Consider the following 22,067-nt stretch of genomic DNA (forward strand, 5'->3'; position numbering starts at 1 on the left):
GAGACGGTGATTGTGCTGCTTTTATTTGAGAGTAGGAAGAAGGGGAGACTCAACACTGTTAAAGGAGTGTAAATATTACTTGGTTTTTTTCTCCCTCACCATTAAACCATGCTTCTATAGAAAAGTGATTTCGTACCTATCTCTCTGGGATACTACACTGTGAAGAGAGAGAGCTCAGTGTGCTATCCCTTCTCCCAGTCTGTGATCTCAGCTCGGAGGGATTTTGTGTTCTGTTTTCCAGCACTGGAGGTGCTTGGTCAACCCCATCTTGCACAAGCGAACGCTTGGGTGGCTGAAGCAAGGCCCTGGGTGGGTGCGCGCTCTGTGGCTGTGCCCGAGCCCCGTGTCGCGGAGCGGGATGGGCGCGCCCCCGCTGCCGCCTCGCGCACCTGGGCGCCAGGTGAGGGCGGGGCGCGGGCGCGCGGGCGCAGGCGCGGGGCCGGCGGCGCGCACCTGGCGGGCGCGGGGCGGAAGCCGCAGAGCCCGCCCGGCTCCGGCCTCCCGGGGCTCCGGCGCCGCTCCCTCGGCAGCGCCTTCGCCGTCCTGCCGCCGGACGAGGTGAGTGCGGGAGCCTCGGGAGGCGCCGCGCGGCTCCGCTCCTCCTTGGCCTCTCCAAGGGCTGTGGCCGGCGGGGCAGCGTCCGGCGGCGGGGCAGCGTCCGCTGCCGCCTCTTCTCCGCTCGCCGCAGCCCGTGCGGGCGCGCCCGGCGGGGCTCGGCGGGCGGGAGCCGTGAGGTCAGGCAGCGGTGCTGGGAGGGCGCGGGGCCCGAGCTGCCCTGGGGGTCCCCTCAGCCGCCCCTTGGCGCGCTCGCTCCACGCGCGGTCCCTCAGCTCGCACCGAGGCCGCCGGCCCCAGGGCCCTTCCCGGGAACGGGACAGCCCAGCCCTGCGGGCTCCGCTCCGGGCGAGCGTGGGGTGGGCGAGGAGCCCCGGCTGCCCCCCGCGCGGACACAGGGCTCCGGGAAGTGCCGGCCGGATGCACTGTCCAACCCGAAGGTGTTGACCGAGGGAGGTGTCTCTGCCACGTACGAATCCCGCCCAAGGGTTTGCCCACAGTACCGCATTGATTCGGGGCGGCAGGCTGATACCGATTGTGTACATTGCCAGCTAACTCTGGTGTGTTTCATCCTGCTCTTTTGAAGAGTTACCGCATTGTCTCTCCCCTCCGACAGTTGGTTAGTCTTCTGCACAGCAGGTGACAATACTTAGACAATGTTTGCTTAGGTCTGGAAACTGACGGAAGAAGTGTACTTTAAATTTAACAACCTTAGTGTCACGGATTTTTATTATTTTTTTACTTTATGTAAAATATGCTTTTACGAAGAAGACTTTATTAATAAAATATGTTGTTGTTTAAATAAAAAAATCTTATGGGAAATACGAATATGTATCTATCGCAGCAGTGTTTTACCTGCTAGTCTTCTGTAACAAAAAGACCTCCTTTGTTTAAAAGATTATAAATTATATTGATCAATTCCGTCTTGACTAAAGGCAGTGCTAGGCTGCTGCGCTGCCAGACTTAGAGTCTGAGACAAAGCAGCCAACTTACAGGGTTTGGTTTCCTTTTTTAGCCAGGTTTGCTCAATCGCCTGGTCAGTTTGGCATCTGCTGCTGTCATCTCGAGGCTTCTCAATAACAGAGCAAAGTAAAAATTAAGTCAGTTACAGAGAGCCTGAATTGCTATTTTTGTTGCACTGTGGGAAGGAGCAGAAGACCAGTTTTCCTCCTCCTTGTAAGTGCTATTGCCACTTAACTGGTCCTTTTTGGGGGGTGGGGTAATACCAGAAGCAGCCTGGATATCTTGAGCCCTGTCAAAATAGGAACAAGATGTAATTGCCCTCTCTGTGATGTTTCCCCAGTGTCTGTGGTTCTAGGTGACACACTGTGTTGCTTTGAGATAATTTTTTTTTTCCTAAGTTTGCTGCCTGGTTCTCCTGTTCCAAGAGCTGTTACCTAGTCCAAGGTTTTCCCTCTTTTGGAATCAATGTAGTGGATCATGTTCATGATATGAAATGCTGATCAGTTGCCTGCCAACACTTACAAGTTTCTCATCCTAATCTGCTCATTGTTGTGCCTGTCGTCTACAAGATCTGAAAGTGCCTCAAGTTTCTCAACCATAAAGTGCTAGGTTTTTTTCAGTCATGTAAAGCATGGATTTATTCACTTGCTGTCTGTCTTACTGCTGTCTGTCTTACTTCTGTCTGATTTTCCCGAAGACTCACTGAGATCATGTGGCATAGAAAAAAATTAGTTCTGCATACAAACAGAGAATTTTATCACTGACAGTGATTTAGCAATTAAATTCTAGCATCAAGTGACCAGCTACAGTGGACTAACATTATTCAGCAGTGAAATGTATCTGGAACATTTGAAGTGAGGAGAGGAGGAAAGTGAAAACACCTATGGGAGCTTCCAACAAGGATTAGTTTAGCAGTCACTAACCCAGTAAATCTCCCATGAGGAGACTTTCTTTGCTTTATGCTTATCACTTAAACAAAAGTTTAGGCCAGTTAGAAAACTGTGATTTCAAGACCTGCAATTGATACTTGGATGTTTTTGTTATCTTAGAAGTGTTCCTACAATCAGGAAAACAAACAAAAGTCCTCTGGTTATGGTCCAGACGTTATCTTCTGGTGCTTAAATGGAAATGACACACTAATCCTTTTAAGTTAAAACAGCCCTTTACAGCTGCTATCATGCTCACTTTTCATCATGGCATTTTCAGGGACAGTCTAAAATAATTTTAATGGAGGTCCAAAACAGTCTGACCAAGGACAAAAAGGAAAATAGAGAGTGGAATGAAATTTAAATTTGAGATTAATGTGTGTTATTTACATGTCCCAGGTCTTTAAAAATAAGCCATAAATATTTTTATAATATATGGTTACTGTATATAATTACTATGCTATCAATTGTCAAAGGGAACTCTCTATCTCCCTATCACATACAGTGCTTGGCTGTAAAAAAATGATAGTAGTGCTAATTTTGAAAGAGTGTGTAAAAATTTGAGTTTGAAGCACTTCCATTAGAATACATAGAAGGAGGTTTGCTAATTGTTTGTTTGGGGGTTTTCTTCTTTCTTTCTTTTTTTTTTTTTTTTAAGCTAAATGAAACTACTGATGGAGATATTTGACCAAGTTTGTTTCAGCAAGCTGTTCTGTGCTGCTGTTGCTCAGAACTTCTTCAGCTTCTTCGGTATGCTCCTCCAGAAGGTACAGCTTCTGATTGCTGTGTAATAATCAATGAGGCAGGTTACATGCAGCATTTGCTAGAATAACCTGTGCTCTTAATGTTTCTAAAATGAAGGCTCAGGAACTGAACACATTCAGTATTCCTCTAGCAACTTTTTTTTCAGGAACAGAACCACATTTCTATTGGCTGAGCTTCAAAGAATGTACCCGGAGGAACAGCACCTGGGGTTTGTGAATTTCTATTTCCTTTAGGTATGTGTACTGTATTTAGGAGTGCATTCAGTAGGAACTCTGACTGAAACAGTTAAACAAGTGTGGAGATAGAAACTAAACAACTGATTCTGTTTCACATTTTCATGTCTTTAGTCTTTAACTTCTGTACATTTCATTTTATCATTTGTTCCTTTATTTAAATTAAGAGCTAATATTTTTTTAAACAGTAGCATAGTTTGCTAAACTTACACAACTAATTTAATTATCCCAGATTTTGAAGTGCTTTTGAATGGTTTTGATTCTATGAAGAATCTTCATATTCCATATAAAGCTAGACCTTTATGATGGGTTCACTCTGAATTGGATGTTTCTTAGTCTGTCACCAAAGGTGCTTATGTGAATGGATGTTCCTCTGGAATGGACTTCTAGGAAGTGCAAAGAGTTTTGTTCAGTGATTTATTTTTTTATTTATTTGCCAATAGCAAAAAAAAAGCCTCATCAATTTTCATGGTGGTAGAAGACGAAAATATCTTTTACCAAACTAATTATTTCAGTAACTAATGTTTTTGTATCATCTACATTGATACTCATGCAAAGAAAATAAGAAGCCCTGTCTAGAATTTTAGATTCAGAAATACCAGTAGTGGAAGTAGCGCTTTTTACAGTTAAAGTATCCTGAAATATCCTTGTCAGACTTTTGCTAATTTGTTGAGAACAGTTGATCATCAGTGTCAGGTTTATTTGGGTTTTTTCTCAAGTATTTGCTCAGTGTTTTTATTTGCACACCCACCTTCTGATTAAGGGGACTCTAAGGTTTGAGGAAGGGACTGTATGCTTTGATAACAAGGAGAAATAGACAAACTTTTTATGAGACTGTGATTATGGAATTATAGAAGAATTAGATTAAGCTGAAGCCAAGTTATGTAGTTAAACAGTTTTGATTAGAATAATTCTGAATAATGTTTTCCTTATTTTTCCCACTTTTTAGGATATTTGTTTGGGTTTTAGGGTTGTATGTTCTATAAGCAAATTGTCAGGAAGCATTTGAAACCTGTTTAACATTCAGATGGAAAAAAGTAAATTTTAAATTTATTATTTTTTTAACTGAGGTCATGAATATTGTTGATGCTAACCCAAATGATTTTGTCTCGCATGATTGGAAAGAATTTCTGCTAATTTGGGTTAAAGATACTTTCACTTTTTTACTAAAGATTATTCTCTACAGTGTTATTCAGATCAAGTTAACAAAAAAACCCCCAGAGTTTTCTGCTTGTTGGCTACATTAGCAGGGTTTTCTTGTAAGAGTTTTTGCAGACAGTCTGACATCAGAACCAGTGGGTGGCATAATGTAACATAGACTGCATTGAATTCTTATGCTGCCCATGTGATGTGGTTTGAAGTAGTGTGGCAGCTGCTTTTTGGCACTTTTAGAAGACTTTAGTAGTACATTTTAGATTTCTGGTTATTTTCTTCCTAAAAAAAAAAAAAAAAATCCAACTTCAGATGTTTAGGGCTAATTATTTCAAAGTGCTGTAAGAATCCAGACTACTATTAGTGAAAATAACGCTAATGAATAGAAGATTAAATGCTTTGCTAAACAGTCACCCCAGGGAGTTTAATCATGCCACATATTTCTTCAGCATGTCCTGGAGGATTGAATAGTAGCTTGGTCTGTGTTTGCTGACACATTGCACTGCCATGAAAATTTGAGAGGCATTTGTGGGGAATAAAGATTGCATTTCTGACTACAAATTATCCTGGTAAAAACCCTAAGTAAGTTACAGTTTTCATGGCAAAAGTTCTTTGGACAATGCAGCTTCTGTTCTGGAAACTGCTACTCTTTTGTGCGACAAAGAACTCTTCTCTTATTGTAAGCAATATCCCTATCAGATACTTTGTAAACAAAGCAACACTCAGCATTTGTCTAAATCAAGAGATTTTGCTGTGTGCTTGTGGCAATCAAGCCTCTGTCCACCTGGTGTTTGCTGCACATACTATCCCAAGGCTGACACTTGATCCTTTCTTAAAGAAACATTACTTGCATTTATTTCTGTGCACAGCATGTTAGTAGAGTGTACTGATCCACACTGAAAGGGTTAAGTTGTGTTGGTGTCTTCCACAACCCACCTAACTCCAGGGAAGGTTCTTTTCTAGGGACAGATACATTTCATATTTGTCTTGTGGCAGCATGCTCCACATGTCTCTTGTTTCCAATCCCTCTTATGACATCAGGTATTTCAAATACATGTATAGATAGATATAGATGTTTATATATATATATATATATATACATTTTTTCCCATTTGAGGAAGATATATTTATATTGCTTATTGATTTAAGCTTTAAGATTTACTCGTGTATCTTACGTGCTTGTGCATGCTGCACTGCAAATCAGTAATGTGATTTTCTTTTTGGTGGTGCTAGGAAAGCATTCCTAGTTAGCAACCCGCAGAGGCTGTAGCCCCTGCAATGCTGGGTGCTGATCTGTACCTATAGTTAGTGTTTTACATTGTGTATTGCATTTTCCTGGCAAGGCTAGGAGGTGAGGATGACTACACAGGTAGCCTCTGTGATAAGAGACAGGGGTCAGCTCCCGCACCTCCGGTCCCATCCAGGCCTGAACACAGCTGGTTCCAGCCAGCTGTAAAACAGACCCACTCTTGGCCAAAGCTGAGCCACCCAGTGTAGCAGGTGGTGCCTCTGTGATGAGGTATTTAAGAAAGGGTAAAAAATACTGCACAACAGCTGTGAGAAAGAGGAGAGAAAAATGTGAAACTGCGAACCCAAGGTCAGCGAAGAAGGAGGGGAGTAGGTATTCCAGGCACTGGAGCAGATATTCCCCCTGCAGCTCATGGAGGAGACTGCAGTGGAGCAGAATTTCCCTGCAGCCCATGAAGGACCACCCCAGAGGAGGTATCCACTCTGCAGCCTGTGCAGGACCCCAGGCCAGAGCAGGTGGATATACCTTGAAGAAAGCTGCAGCCTATGGAGAGCCCATGAAGGAGCAAGATCCTGGCAGGAACTGTGACCCGTGGATGGCCTGTGCAGGAGCAGCTTGTGCTGAAGTACTGAACTGCATGGAGAGAACCCATGCTGGAACAGGGGAAAAGTGTGCAGAGGAAGGAGTGCTAGAGATAAAGTCTTACAAGCTGACCACAGCCCTTATTATTCATTCCTTCTGTACCAGTAGGCAGAAAGGAGAGAGAAGAATTGGGAATGAAGCTGAGCCAGGGGAACTAGTTTGAGCCTTTGTTTCTCACCATCCTACTCTAGTTTTAATTGGCAATAAATTCAAATTCATGATTACAAATCTGTTTTCCCTATGACAGTAGCTGGTAAGTGATCACTCTGTCCTTAGCTCAAGCCATGTGATTTTCCATCTTATTTGTCCCCACTGTCCTACTGAGGATGGAAAGCAAGAGAGTGGCTGGGTTGGTGTCTGGCAGCCAGTAAAGAGCAACCCACCAGACACTGTGAGAAAACAAGACATTTTTCAGTCTGAAAGTTTGATAATGTGGTTGCAATCCTTTCATTGGGAAGAAAGGTTTTATTTGTAGTCTTCCACTCTAAAGGTATCAGTATTGTAGTTGAAATGTTTAAGCACTAAGGAAAAATGGGAAAATAATATGTAACACAGAAGTGGACTGGTTAGTTTGGCTTGGTTTTTTGGAAATTTTGTGAGCTGAGAAGGATGGTTTTGGTACCTTTTAGTATGATCTAATATCTTCCCCTCTGCATTCTTTTAACAATAACTCTACAAAAACACTGTACAAACAGTAAAAACTGTGGTTTAAATGTATGGGTTTATTAAGCTGACACAAACTTTGAGTAACAGTATAATGTGAAGAAATCCAGATGCTTAGTTGCTCCTTCAGATTCTTGAAGAAAAGCAGGTAAGGGGGGGAGGGTCTTTTCTCTGACTTGTATCTCCTCCTGAGTATATATTACTCCAATTAAGATCTACTGGTATTTCAGAGGAATAAATAGAAAAGTAGTTTTTTGCAGTTTTGTGTCAGTCATTAGCAAGTGGGAACTAACTGTGGCTTTTAGCTAGATGCTGTTTATTTCTCTTCTGGATTCACAAACATGCAATTTAGACAAAAATGAAGCTATAGCCTGAATAGCTGGAATAGCTATTCCAGCAATTCAGGCTGGTGGCAAAATGTATCCCCTTCTTGTAAACTGCCAGTTTGGCAGAGAGAATTTAATTCAAATCACTTAGATTTTGGTAGTCCTCAAATGTCTTTCATAGTTTCATCTTTGAAAGCAAATGAATAATTACGTGTCTGTGAAAAAATTGTGGTGGAAACTTGAAAATTGTTGAAGTAAGTTGATTGAAAAGTCTTTCTTATCTTTTAGTTCACTTTCCATATGGCTCTTTCTGACATGCAGCTTGAACTAATGGATTGATGCCACCTCTTTTTCTTCTGTCCCATCCTTGAACTAAAATTCCCTGCTTCTATAAGACTTTATTCTAATTTTAAGCAAATTACTTGGAAGAAAATAAACTTGAAGGAGTGGCACTGTGTAGAAATACTCTTTTATTCTTGATGGTATGCTTGATTCCTGGTTCTTCTATATGAAGTGTATTTAACAAATAAAACCCAAAACAAAAAGCAGGGAAAGGGCATTTTGGGTATCTTATAGGTAGGCCTAATGTATCTTTAAGTGATGTAGCATGCATGATGTTTGACTTTTGGGAGCTGTGAATTAATTTCTTCCCATTAATTTCTTACAGCTTTACACAGTTGAATATACTAGATGTCTAATTGAATACTATTTGTTTTAATTTGCAGGTGTTACAATTTCAAGAAATGCTGTGACATATGTGAAGAACAACACTCACAAAAACTTTAGTTGTGTGAAAATTTTTAAAACTAGAATGGCCTGGAAAAAGACACCTAAACTATTTAAGACATTTTTTCACTGGAAACTTTGGAAGTTTAGCATTATCGTGTTTGTCTTTCTGGTATTTTTATTTTTATTACAAAGAGAAGTGGGTGTTCAAGATTTTAAGGATGAAGCAGGGATTGAGCCAGTTGTTGGAAAGAAAAGTCATGTATTAGGTCTTGTGTTAAATGCTATGAACAATATCAAAGGTGCAAAGCCAAAAATGCAGATAAAAGCACCCATTAGGCAAACTAAAATTCCTGGAGAGAGACACTGTTTGCCAGGGCACTATACTCCAGCGGAACTGAAACCCTTTCTAGATCGGCCCCTTCAAGATCCTAATGCTCCTGGAGCTTCTGGCAAAGCATTTAAAACCATCAACTTGAATTCAGAAGAACAGAAAGAAAAACAGGTTGGAGAAGAGAAACACTGTTTTAATGCATTTGCAAGTGATAGGATTTCTTTACACCGCGATCTTGGACCAGATACTCGACCTCCTGAGTAAGTTGAAATGTGTATGTCCTCATATTTGAAAAACTCAGAAATTCAGACTGCAAAGTGATTTGAGTTCAGCAGTAGGTGATAGTTTAGGAAAGTCTCCTAGCTATACATAATGATTGGCTGTACATAATGATCCACAGTGCCAAAGCCAAGAATGTTTAGAAAAGCTCACTTCTTTCATGGTTTTGAATTCAAAGTAACCATATTTAAAGAAGGCGTTCTGCTTTTGCCTTTAAGGCTAAAATTTCTGAGTAACTTTCAGGAAGCCTGCTTAGTTTTACTTAGAAGAAAACTAAAAATGTGGTTTCAACATTTGTCCAATTAAAACACCACCCCCCATTTTTTTAGCATTCAGTGTTAATGAAACTACTCGCATAATTTAATAAATTAGGAATTGCAAACTGTTGAACAAGGTAATGGAAGATCTCAGCAACAATCTTGTAGTATTCAAGAATTTTTTAAATGTAGACTGTAGGACTTGGGGAGAGTGGAAGAGTGGGTTTAGTTATGAGCAGTCTCTGTCAGTGTCAGATGAAATGTGAGCCATCTGTGCCAGAAACTGCTAAATTTACTGAGCCACTGCTGATACATGCAGTGCCGCTCACCATAACCTCACCTAGAGCACAACTGGGGAGGTTTTGCTTGTGTATTTTGTGAGGCAGTGACTGTGGTTATTACCTTGGGGTGTCCCCCAGGCCCTAAAGCTGACAGGTGATAAACAATGAGTGTGCAACTTATGAATACAGCATTGTCATCTTGACTTGCCATTGGATCTAAAGTTATGTTTGGGATATGTCAGTCTTGAAAAATTGTGGGTTTAAAATCGGATCCCTTGAATGGGACATAGTGCCCTAATGCTTACATAGCATTTCTACAAAGCTTTGAAATTTGAATTACATACATTGTATTTTTCCTTGTAATCTCTGAATTTTTCTAATAAATATTTTTCTTTGTATTCTTAGGTTTCAGCAGTAATGGTGATTTTTGAGTTAGCTCAATCAGTACCTGCTGCTCTCAATAAAATAACATTTTTTCCTGAAGAAAGCCTGGGTAGTACATGAAATGTACTCAAATGTCTGTGAGACAGAAGCAAAACTAAGTTTTTCAATTCTCAGTCATGATATTTTTAAAAATATTCTGAACAGCTGCTCCAGTTGAAGTACCTACCTTTGCACTCCAAAGCTAGGATAGAAAGCAGAGAAGCAGAACTATTTAATGTCATAGTTATAAAGTTCTGTACTAGAAAGAAAAGTTTAGGAGTGCGAGTAAAAAATTGTTGTCCATTTTGTAACCTCTGACACTTCTAATTTGTAGATGTATTGAACAAAAGTTTAAGCGTTGCCCGCCTTTGCCAACCACAAGCATTATCATCGTTTTCCATAATGAAGCGTGGTCAACTCTGCTCAGAACTGTTCACAGTGTGATGTACACATCTCCTGCCATACTGCTGAAGGAGATTATTTTGGTGGATGATGCCAGTGTAGATGGTAAGAAGTCTTCCTGCTTTCACTTCTGGTTTTGGTTTTTTTAATTGAAGACGTTAGGTTTGCAGATATATTGGCCAGGAGGATGTCTCTTTACCACTACTGACATGTATAACATTCTAAGTGGTTCTGTTTCTTTTTTTTAAATATAAAATAGCCCTCCCTCACCTTATTTTTTCCATAAGCTAGTCAAATATGAAATTCCTGTACCCTAAAAGGTTTTTAAACCTCATTCCTTTTTTTTTTTTCCTGATGCTGATTTATCTGCATAACTGCTTGCAAGGCAAGTAGCTTTGTACTTCGTGTTTCAAACCAATTGCAATTTGTAGAACAAAGTATCCAAGTATAAATTGGCCCAGACTTGTAGAAATTCGCATTTTATCAGTGGTTGTCTTTGTGCAAATTAATTTCATTAATATGAAGGGCAGAGTCCTTATTAGCAAGTAAAATTATTTAATGGTAAAATAATCCTCAACAGTCAAGCCGAGTCTCAAAAATAATTTATATATATACTTAGTGTGAAAACAAATGCAAGTTCAAAAATCTTTGTATGCTTAGCTTTAGATGAATATGTTTATACATACTTCTGTTAATGTATTTACACTTTTTTCCAAGTCTGTATTGAGTACATTGAAACACTTGGATGTATGTTCAGTTGTACAGTTTAATACTAAGGATGGGCAGAATAAAGAAGATGATGTGGGATGTTTCATGAGAGATGTGGGTTTCTTTCTCAAAATCTGAACATTTAAATAGTTTTTTATATGGTTTCTGTTGCTGTTGTAAATCCTGTAGCCTTTGGAAACTGTAAATGTGCCATCCTTAAGGAAAGAATTTGTATGTTTTGCAGATAATGTAAGTATGAGATCCATTTGCTATGAAAATGGAATTGGATTCAAATGTGGTTAACACCACAGCAGAGATGTATTAGCACGTCCTTTTTTCCCCAGAATTATTTTAATGTTCCATCTCCGGTTCTCTGCTGATCACCTCTTCCTACACCCCTACCCCCATAATACTCAGCCCCTAAAAATAACCTTCAGCAGATAGGAATTTTTATGGCTTTGATGTTGAGATAATTTCTGGGGTTAGCCTGAGTTATCTTGCTTGCTTAATAGTGTAACATTTTGGGCAGTGGCATGTGTATACACTGAATATCCTGACACTGATTCCTCTTTCTAGAATACCTGCATGAGAAACTAGATGAATATGTGAAACAGTTTCAAATAGTTAAAGTAGTCCGTCAGAAGGAAAGAAAAGGTCTGATCACTGCACGGTTGTTGGGAGCTTCAGTAGCAACAGGAGAGACCCTTACCTTCCTGGATGCTCATTGTAAGTGTAACCTGTAACCATGCCAGGTCTACTTTATAATGCTGTTGTCTTTGATTTAATGTTGCAGATTTTTTATGAATTATAAATGTTCGTAACATATCATCTTTCCTATTGCTGTTTCATATTATTGAAGGTATAATTAGCAATGCTATTTAAAAATAGTCCATATTGGCTTGCTGGACATGTTAAAACATACGCTGTGTACTACTTTATAGCCAAGCGAAAATTCAGTGTTCCCATTTTCTCCACAGGTGAATGCTTTTATGGCTGGTTAGAGCCATTATTGGCAAGAATAGCTGAGAATCCTGTTGCTGTTGTAAGCCCTGACATTGCTTCTATCGATCTCAATACCTTTGAATTCAGTAAACCATCTCCTTATGTGCATAGCCACAACAGAGGAAATTTTGATTGGAGTTTGTCATTTGGATGGGAGTCTCTTCCTAAACATGAGAATAAAAGAAGAAAGGATGAAACCTATCCAATTAGGTAAACATAATTTGAATACTATTTAAATCCTTTTGTTTTCATGGAGTTTATCTTATGAACAGCAGTTTGTAAATAATAAAATAATAAATAATAATCAGACTTAGCATCATAGATGTTTTTTGTAATACTTTAAGAACCACATTTTAAAGGATTCATAAAAATATAGCCTCCTCAAGATAGTAATTGCTCTGCATTACTTCTACATAGAGTGGAAATTGCCAATATTCCTAGGGGGAAGGGGCAGAGGAGAATTATACACAGTTATTTTCAGAGACAGTACAATGATTCTGTCTCCTCATTCACTTTACTTGAAAGAATGACAAAAAGGTTCAGAGCACCCAAATACTAGGCTGATACAGTAGTGCATTTGATGATAATTGTACCTGTTTTGTCCACAGACACGTTACTGGTCTGTAGGAGTTGTACTTCTGCTCGAAATCCTCCATACAGAGAAAATCTGTTGGTTTTCCTGATGCTTTCTTTTATGCCAGCAGGCATTAGTCTGAACGAGTTCTTAATAAATGGCAATAAGCTGTCAAATGAGACTCTGTGTGAACATATTTAAGTGCTAGAAGTATTCTCTATGCCAGGAATATGCATCACCGTAGTGAAATACTAACAGGTGCATGGAAAATTCCTAGAACAGTTGCACCATTTTACATCTATATTTAAAAAACCCTACTATCCTTCTCAGTAAAATTCTGTTTTTGCAGAACACCTACTTTTGCTGGAGGTCTCTTTTCAATATCAAAAGACTACTTTGAACACATTGGAAGCTATGATGAAGAAATGGAAATATGGGGAGGTGAAAATATAGAAATGTCTTTCAGAGTAAGTTTAGCTCTCTAATTAGCAATTGTCTCTATGCTTGCCGTGTACATGGGATTTGAGAATAAATTAGTATTAGATATTGACTCCTCTGCTCAACTGGCCAACTAGGACAAGGAAATTTGAATTACTAATTATGAAATAAAATAATTATGAAATAAAATACAAACATGCTCACTAAACTGCTTTTTTTTTTTTAAATCGTTTTTAAGGTTGCTGTCTGAAATGTGTGTTTCCAGGGTTTATCTGATTAGGAAATTCACTAATAGTATGCCTGATATATGTACTCTTGCTAGTGGTTTAATGTGTTCTGGCAAACAATAGTATTACTGAATTTTTTTCCACTCCGTGAATTCTGATTGCAGTGTACTTACACACTAAATGTTATTATTAGGTATGGCAATGTGGTGGACAGTTGGAGATCATGCCTTGCTCTGTTGTTGGCCATGTCTTTCGCAGCAAGAGTCCCCATACTTTCCCAAAAGGTACTCAGGTGATCACACGTAATCAAGTTCGCCTTGCAGAAGTGTGGATGGATGAATATAAAGAAATATTTTACCGAAGAAACACAGAGGCAGCAAAAATTGTGAAACAAGTAGGTGGTGGTGGTGGTATTAGAAATCACACTTGCTGCGGTGAAAGTTTTGGTGAGCAAAAGTTATTTATTGACAAAGTATGTAAGGATTCTAGATATTTTAATGAAAAGACTGTTCAGTTTGCTTAATGCTGCAGCCCCAACAAACATGAAAAAAACTAGTGTTTGGGTGATGAATGTTGATTTTGTATGCTGAGGTTTTTTTATTGGTGTTTTTTTTTACACAATATACATTCTCCTGGGTTGTTTGCATTGTGCAGGTACACTAACTACCAGAAGAATATGAGAGAAATTACTGTGTAGACAATGTAAACGAACTAATTTTCTGGAGTGAGAAAAATGTCGTTAATTTCAAGTTGCTTAGTATTCTTACTGAAAAAGCAAGTTTTGTTGTTCTTTAGCAGTAGAATAAAACTTACTTGATGATGGATAACCATCCTGTCTCTATCTGCTTAAAAACTGAGTTATTTTCAAGTAAATAAATATTTTGGGTTGAGGTTGGGTGTTGGCTTATTTATTTTGTAAGTTTTCTGCCCAGCTAGAATCTAGAGTTTTCTTTTAGAAGCTATTTTTTCCCCCTTCACGTGATAAATTTTCGTGACTGTCATTTCACTGAAAGCATTACGTTTCCTAGGTATGTTCAGCAGCTAAACAACTGAATTATATTTAGGAAATTCTACACTGTACTGGATATTATGCTAATTATTTCATTAATCCAGTTTATTATTTCAGCTTACACTTTTAGTGAGATCAGTTGGCTTTATGGCTGTAATCAGTACAGTCATATTTATACTTTCCCACTTCCAAGGCACTGTGTTAAAACTTTCTTGGGACTAAAGATACTTCTATGTTTTCCATCTTGCAATGTCTTTTTCTTGCAAGTACTTTGAAATGCTGCAGTCAGTGGTGTTATGACACTGGAAGTCAGCAGTAACTGTAGTAGTACAGCATTAACAAGAAAAAATCAACAAAGGAAGCTTAAAACTTGTCTAGTACTACACAGAGTATCATAGCTTTACATGTGCAAAATGAAGGTTAATATATTTATTTATCTTCCATCCTTCTTTACCTTCTTTCCTCTATCAGAAAACGTTTGGAGACATATCAAAAAGACTTGATTTACGGCAGCGCCTGCAGTGTAAAAATTTTACCTGGTACCTTAGTAATGTTTATCCAGAAGCATATGTGCCAGACCTGAATCCTTTGTTTTCTGGATATGTAAGTTTAATTTTAATTACTTTCTATATTCTTCACAGTCCAGGAAGTTTGCTAATCTCTTGTACTACCTTAGCCATAGCTTTTAGGCTTCTGTCTTTAGCTATCTTTAACTGCTGTAGGGTTTTCTGTCACTACTCTGGACAAAGAATCTCTTCTGCATACCTTTTATAGCTTTGTCAATAGCTACGTCATTTTCATTTTTCATTTATGTCAAAAGTCATTTTCCCTGTCAAATAACTTCAGACATTGCATTGCTAAAACAAAGAAAGAAAGTAATAGTTTTCAGCTTGAGGTGAACATGAACTTTTACCGTGTATTTACAAATAAACTTTCCCTTCCTCCTGTTTTAAGTATTTTATGTGTATCTGTCCAGATTGTGATTTGAGTAACAGTAACATTGTACAGAGCAGGCTAATAACTCCATGTGTGACTGTAGTTACTAGGCTTTTAGTTAGGAAAGATTAACTGAGAAAACAGGGGTTTGGATTTGAGCATAACAGAAAGTAAAAATGAACAGCTGTAATTATTGTTAAACTAAAGGTGACTTTTGTCTATGACTGAGACAGTTTAAGTTTCTGGCATTTCCCTGAGCTTTTTTTATCCTGACAACACCCTTTCTTTAGTTAAAAAATATAGGTAACCGCATGTGTCTGGACGTTGGTGAAAATAACCATGGTGGCAAACCACTGATTATGTATTCTTGTCATGGACTTGGAGGAAACCAGGTAAAATATTTCATACCTGATTTTTATTCTTTCTCCTGCTGTAGCTTTACTGTATAAAAGCTTTTAATTACTTTTAGAGAAATTGACTAACTTTTAATATGCAATTTCTCTCTCCTTATCTCTTTTTTCTTTATTTTCTTTAACGTTAATTCCTATATATTTTTAAAGAAAAATTCCATACCACTCTTCATGTCACGTCCTGTTTCTAATGTTTTAACTTCAGTATACAAATTCAGATTCCAAACACACTTGCACTGCTTCACTTGCCCTCTCTTTTCTATGCAAAACCTTTTCATGCCACCCTTACTCCTGCCTTATAAGTGTTGTCTTCTTAATTCTTCCTTTCCTTATGCTTCCTCCTATTGCTTCTTTCTCTGTCACCAGGATTCGCACTGTCAAGGAAGATGTTGGTTGGAATCCGGCCAGTGGGAGACCAAGTGTCCAGGCCTGAGCCACCTTCCCTATCACGCTTGCAGCCTCACAGTGTGAGGTCAAAGTGGCCTATCCTGTGCTGGCTAATGCAAGGGAATAAAACCATTCCATTTGTTCAAGAGGAGCTCTCTTTGGTCCATAGCTCTTGGAGGCAGCCATGGTGCTCTGTTCCTTCTACAGTAGGACTTGCAATAGATGTCAGATACTGAATCGTTCTGTCATTACTGTAATACTTAACAAGAGGAACATCTCCTTCCCTGCCCAGAAATGCACACTTCTCTGTTGCCTTTAAAAGTGATCCTTAATAATTAAAAGTCAGCAAAGGTCTAAAAGTTTTAATTAGAATATAATTGTTATCTTATGGGGGGACGGGCATTAATAAATTTTTTTCAGTCTTAAAAGACATCCATTGATGGCAGTGTGAAAATTGAGACACATAATCCTAGTCAGGCGATACTTTCTTAATAATTTTTTCTGAGACATGGCATGCTGTCTAGATTAGGAACTACCCTATTATGCTAGCTTCTTACAGGATTGAATTTGGGGTTTTATTCAAATGTGGATTAATACTATTAGCCTTTTCACATTGTCACAGCCATTAATTTGGGAACACTGTAGAAAGACACTGTATTAAGAGATCTGCTGTATGCTTCTATTGTTCTCTAAGTTATCTTGGCCTATACTAAAACTCTATTCTTTCAAGTGTTTCTTGTTTTCCCTCCTGATACAAAATAACAGTCTGAATCCCTTTAAATGCTAGCCTTCAGAGAACTGATTTTGCTGATAATGCTTAAGAGATGCATATTTGCTTACTTAACCCTTCTCATTACAATGCTCTGTTTTCAGTTGTCCTGTATTCTTTACCAGACTTTTGGCAGTGTAGGCTAATATTTCCCATGCTGTCATGTTCCTACAGTCATCTTCATCCATACATTTGAAATGGGAGTAGAAGAGAGAACCTAGTTTTCAGAGTTACACATCAGTTGTAAATTATTCTTCCTTTTTTGAATATTGGAGGCTGGAAACATGCCCATCTCAATATCCAAAGTTAGTAAAATTCTAAACATAGCTTTCAAGTAATTATTTTCAGGGCTTGCAGAGATTCTGAAGTTCCAAAAATAAATCAGGACAGATTAAGTCAGATTAGCAGATTAAGAGTAAATTACTATGTCTGAGAGCTAAATGACTAAGCAGGTCACTCCTTCAGTACCTGTTTTGAAGACTAATGTTGATCACTGAGTCTTAAGAGTGAGATGCCTGTTTGTTCCTCAGTGCTGTTCCCACTGTTTCCAAGGTAGCGAGGAGGTGATTGCTGACCACTGGAAAATGGAAGGTCAAGGATGGTAACTGACCCTGGCCTTAATATTCAGAGGAAAGATATGATGAAGGTGGCTGACATCCAGAGGCAAGAAACAGTAGCAGTGAGACGTAATGTTAGGGACTCTGCTGGTTAACATGGGAGAAAAAGAAGAGATCAAGATGCTATGTTAGGGCTGAAGGGGTAAATGAACAGCTGTGTCTTTAACTTATAGAAGTAAATCCCTGTTAGGATCAGAATTATAGCTGAGCCTTAGGGGTACTCTGCTGTCAGGAAATCATGGTAAAATGAGTTCACAAAATACATGCTTATAATTACTTTTCTTGTGGTTACCTCACAAGAGGATATAACAGTATCCTATTCCTCACATTTATTGTTTAGATCAAGCAGCAAAAGTTGGCATACAGCAATCAGTATTGTTTATATTATATTATATAATATAATATAATATTATATTATATTATATTATTCTGTAGTCTCAAATTTTTGAATAAGAAATGTATTACTTTGTGTATGGCAATTTGAAAGACTTAATTTAGTTTAATACTGTTCTTCATGTTTGTTTACCAAAATCTTTTTAAAAATTATTTAAATAGTACTTTGAATATTCTGCACACCATGAAATTCGCCATAACATTCAGAAGGAGCTTTGTCTGCATGCTTCCAAGGGACCTGTGCAGCTTCGTGAGTGCACCTACAAAGGCCAGAAAACCTTTGCTGTTGGAGAGGAGCAGTGGCTGCACCAGAAGGTACATATCCTGTCCAGTGAAATGGCATTTTTATTAGTGATCTTCAATACTAGTTAATTTTGGACTTCCAATAAAAGCAAAAAGTGCTAATGAAAAGAAAACTCTGAAGCCAAAATACAGAAGTTTAGTTTTGGCAGGAAAATGGAGGTAATTTCAGCTTTTCAGTTACAGATCAAAACTTTTCATCACTAATAGGAATGTCACTTAAAAAAAACCAGTTGATATTCATTAGTGTGTTTGTCTAGACATCCACCTGGAAGTCAATTCAGATGTTTTGTATTTTTAAAATACTTCACAAAATTTTCCTAACAAAGCAAGTTGTCACTTACATACTACTTATGTCTTTTCTAGCCCCCTCTGCACCACCTGTATGAGCTTACTCTAGCACCCAGCCTGAGGGAAGAACTGTGGGGGGAAACAGCATGTTCATTGTTTGTTCACTTTTTTCTTCCTCTTTTCTTCACTTTAGGATCAAACTCTGTACAATGAAGCACTACATATGTGCCTTACAGGAAATGGAGAGCATCCGAGTTTGGCATCCTGTAATCCATCAGACCCTTTCCAGAAGTGGATCTTTGGCCAGAACGATTAAGATCTGATATTATAGGCCAGAAGCATTTTATTGAAAGAAAAGAACCATTCTGAACTATGATCGTATACATATACTGGATTTTTACGTGATAGTTTAAATTCAGAATGTTTTAACAGTTTCTTTTCCCTCTTGCTGGATATAAAATGTGTCATCAGCGATGCCCTGGGAGTCTGTTATACCAAAGATAATTGGGATCCTGGTTATATTTTGTTTACAATATTTCTATGATAAGACTTTATATGTTGACCACTGATTAATGGATCCTCTTAGTTCTCTTTTATCTTAGGGGGCCATATGGGGGGGTTTTTTTGACATACTGTAAGTACTTCTGAAGAAGACTAATTTTCTCTGTAGTGTCATGAGAAATTATTGTCTACTATCCAAAACCCAATACACTTTATATAAATGTTTTTATGCTCAAATGGCTGATATTATTTTTTAATAATTTACTTTACTCAGTGAAACTTTCTCAATATTTCTTAAGTTCCTTTACCTGGAAAATTAAATATTTGACTGTCAGGTCAAAGCCAAACAGGACAATACCACATTGTGCTTAGCTTCTAGAAAGTCAGTTGTTCAGTAGAAGAAGAAAGGAATTCTCACTAAAATATGTATTTATGATTATTTTAATGGGAAATCTGCTTATTTTGATACTAATCTTTTGTTTAGCCCAAACTTCTTGTATAGGGTTTTTTTTTCATTTCATGGACTTAAAAGTTTATTATAGAGTTGTATTGTAGTAGGCGTCTGAACTGTTTAACATTCAAACTTTTTTTCAGCATTCTCTTCATTACTCCTTTTAAAGTACATGTTACCTACTACTGCCCCTACCTTCTAGTGGTTTATGCAATATTTACCTCACAGGTTTCTAATGTTATCTATATGTAATTTCCTGTGCCAACACTCGCATAGTAACATTTTCTTTCTTGTTTCTGTTTCCCATTTTACAAAGGACTGATCTCAGATTTATCAGTCTGAGTGAGACTTTGGCCTTTCTAACTATTCTGCTAATTACAGAAAATAATAGAGTATAATCAAATATATAATCAATTTTTTAAAATTTGTAAAGTGAAGACAAAAACATTTGGCTGCACAATCAAATATAAAGCTGAGACTAAATTCTCTTGAAGGGGTGGGTATTAAAGGCTGAATAGGACAAAAAAATACACTAACAAGAAATCCGTTATTTTGTCCTAATAAGTAATATCATTACAGATAAATGCTAACTTAGGTCTGGTGGGTTAATGGATGATGATGTGGTTTTTTTTTTACTTCTGTGGTGGGGAGGGAGCCTGTCCATAATTTAATGGTACCTGACTAATGAGTTCAGTTTCTGAATAAAAGCAAGAAAAATTTCTTTCAGCACTTATAAGTCATCTAAAAGACAAAAAAGTGTATAAGCAAGGACCAGTGATAATTTGTCAGAAGCTTTAACTCTATAATTTATTTTTCAGGCTTGTCAATGCCTTTGATTTGTGTCTCAGCTTTTGTAAGCCTTTTGGAGACACTTGTGAGAGTATCGCATGAAGTTAAAGCTGTATGACCTAAAATAACTCGATACAGTTAACAGAAATTGTTCAAAGGACTGTACCAGGAAGGGTTATTTATAACACTTGAACTGGAAGGTTGTGCAGAACACTGCACAAAGATCTGCCTGTGTCCTCTGATAAATGTTTTAATTTGGTGATGGAATACAAAGTATTACTTTTGCAGATCAAACCAATACATGCCAACACATGCACTTGATAAAATGGGGGAGTTGAGGAAAAATAGAATGCAGGCCAATGAGGGAATTGTTGAACAGTATGAATACAGGATGGGAAGATTAAACGGAGAGCAGCTGTGTTGTGTTTCACCTTGGGGAGGGAATGGAAACTCAGTGTCCAAGGAACCTGTTCTAGAAGACAAAGTGTTTAGCATACCAGTTTAAAAGTACTTGTTCCTTTGGTTCTTAGTTCATGTTCTACAGAAAATGCATTATTTTTAATATCACTGAAGGATAACTTCTTCATGCAACCTTTTTCTCTTACAAGCCTGTCAGATTGGGATATGCACACAGGAAACATGATTTATCTACTCATTATCAGTTGGGGTTTTGCTATTTCTTTTAAGTGTTTTGAAGAGCCAACATTTCAAACCAGGCTAGAATTTAAATTGCAGTGAAAGGAGTGTTCTGTTGCACTTGGAAGTAGGGAACCTCTTCTTAAGCAATGCTAGAGAAGCGCCACTTTGTATTTTTGGTGGTTTTTTTTGCAGATATAGCAATATACGTAGTTGTTTTTTGCAGAGATTAGGTATAGCAATTCACCTAGTTATTATTTTTTGTCTTTAGTTCTAGATATAGAAAAGGGAAATGAATTCTGTGATTTTAAAATGGTCTTTTAAAGACCATTTCTTTCCTTTGATTTTCTGAGACTTCTCTTCTGGTCTAACATAGGTCTCTAGTACAAAATAAGTATTATACGAGTATTTTTAAAGGTATGTTAACTATCATTGTTCCTTAAACTGTGACATATTAGTGTGTATTTTTTGGTAGTTCAGTCTTACTTGGATTCCCTACTACCTGCCAGAAAAGGGGGAAGCAGATCTATAAATAGAACTAAATTTCAAGTGACTTTTTGTTCTGTTCTCTTTGAAGATCCAAAATTAAAGGTCACATTGACTATTGCACTTTCAAACATTCGTGTGTGTGTGTATGTGTACACATATATAGGCATCATGTAATACTAGGAGAGCAATAAGAGATCTGTAGATATGACTAGAGGTTTAGGAAGTTGGATTTGGGGTTTTTTTAAAGCTAATAAAAAAGCAGCAGCATCTTCCGACTGTTGATAATGTTCTCTTGAAAGTGGATAGTAGTTTCTAATAGTTAGGCTTGCTGAAAATCAGCTTGTTGCAGAGGGGTTCTCTGGCTCTTTTAAGTCTTTTTTTTTTAATTTCAAATCTCTATCAGTAACATTATAGTGCCCTTCTCTGCCCCTATGAAGGGGACAGAGGTAAATAGTATTCCAGACACAGCATGTAAAAATTGGTACCTCAATCAAATGGCTGTATAAACTATTGAAGGTTACTAGAACGGTGTTAACCTCCATCTCACTGTGCTCTCTAACACATCCAGGGAGTAATCACAAGTGCTGAAGAAGGCTTGACTTCAGGCCAGGCCAATTCAGCCACACTCCCAGCAGGACAAAGCAGATCCTAAACCTTTTGGGACTTCAGGGCCTCTGGCTCTGGATAGTACTGCCTGTGAACAAGAGGTCCCACTGGTTGCTTATGGCTCCACTTGGTTATGTCACCATTCACTGCAGTGAGAATTTGCCAGCCCACAAATTACTCACCCTTTGGAGTAACTGCTGCTTTACTCCAGGGTGAATATAGAATAGCATGAGTACAATTAACAGATCAACTTACAAGTAAACCTTAACAGTTAAATCTTCCTACTTCTGAATGGGCATCCTGGGACCTTGAAGGAGAACCAGTATTGAAAGTTGTTTTCACGTTTTGTTCTATCAGT

The 22,067-nt window shown here is 38.1% G+C and overlaps 1 protein-coding gene across 1 annotated transcript; it reads left to right on the forward strand.

Annotated features, from left to right (window-relative positions):
* Positions 1-479: 479 nt before the first annotated feature.
* Positions 480-21,286, forward strand: GALNT3 (polypeptide N-acetylgalactosaminyltransferase 3). The gene is made up of 11 exons (XM_066190018.1): positions 480-558; positions 8,200-8,794; positions 10,109-10,281; positions 11,461-11,610; positions 11,862-12,096; positions 12,810-12,927; positions 13,319-13,519; positions 14,606-14,737; positions 15,361-15,462; positions 17,809-17,961; positions 18,431-21,286. Exons 2-11 carry the CDS (start codon positions 8,286-8,288, stop codon positions 18,551-18,553), a joined length of 1,896 nt encoding a protein of 631 aa, XP_066046115.1. The 5' UTR covers positions 480-558; positions 8,200-8,285; the 3' UTR covers positions 18,554-21,286.
* The last annotated feature ends 781 nt before the right edge of the window (positions 21,287-22,067 follow it).

The sequence above is a fragment of the Chamaea fasciata genome, unplaced genomic scaffold (assembly GCF_029207755.1).
Source record: "Chamaea fasciata isolate MVZ Bird 193981 ecotype frontalis unplaced genomic scaffold, bChaFas1.0.hap1 SCAF_8, whole genome shotgun sequence".
Taxonomy (NCBI): Eukaryota; Metazoa; Chordata; class Aves; order Passeriformes; family Sylviidae; genus Chamaea; species Chamaea fasciata.

Bases quoted from the DNA above. Each gene is read 5' to 3' on its own strand.
- GALNT3 (XM_066190018.1), top strand. From the start codon at position 8,286: ATGGCCTGGAAAAAGACACCTAAACTATTTAAGACATTTTTTCACTGG. The intron at 10,282-11,460 runs GTAAGAAGTCTT...TCCTCTTTCTAG, and splicing joins GGATGATGCCAGTGTAGATG to AATACCTGCATGAGAAACTA. The intron at 11,611-11,861 runs GTAAGTGTAACC...TTTTCTCCACAG, and splicing joins TACCTTCCTGGATGCTCATT to GTGAATGCTTTTATGGCTGG.